Raw genomic sequence first — 283 nt, 5'->3', positions numbered from 1 at the left:
CAGAGTGTTTCTCAGCTGCCTCGTGATGCAGCTTCCCGTCTCCATTTGGGTCGTCTGCAGTTTGCTGCTGGGCAGTTCCGCGTGAGCAGCAGCAGCAGCAGCAGCAGCAGCAGCAGCAGCAGCAGCAGCAGCAGCAGCAGCAGCTGAGGTGTAAAGACAGCAGCAGCAACTCCTCTCTATCACACACACAGGAGAAGGGTTCTTACCTTTTTTGCATGCAGCACCAATCGGGTTTTCTGCTGCTGTCTGCTGTTGCTTCTGCTGCTGCTGCTGTTGCTGCTGC

At 56.5% G+C, this 283-nt stretch overlaps 1 protein-coding gene across 1 annotated transcript in view; it reads left to right on the top strand.

The window, feature by feature from the left end:
• Positions 1 to 215: 215 nt before the first annotated feature.
• EMH_0078750 (uncharacterized protein) overlaps positions 216 to 283 on the top strand; it is a gene marked incomplete at both ends in the record, with an annotated part of 2,165 nt that continues 2,097 nt past the window's right edge. The window contains one exon of the mRNA XM_013500038.1: positions 216 to 283. Within this exon, the coding sequence (XP_013355492.1) occupies positions 216 to 283 (68 nt within the window).

This window comes from Eimeria mitis, genomic scaffold (assembly GCF_000499745.2).
Source record: "Eimeria mitis Houghton genomic scaffold, Emh_scaff4950, whole genome shotgun sequence".
Classification (NCBI taxonomy): Eukaryota; Apicomplexa; class Conoidasida; order Eucoccidiorida; family Eimeriidae; genus Eimeria; species Eimeria mitis.
Note: the sequence above shows the minus strand (reverse complement) of the source record. Positions and strands in the feature narration are given on the sequence as shown.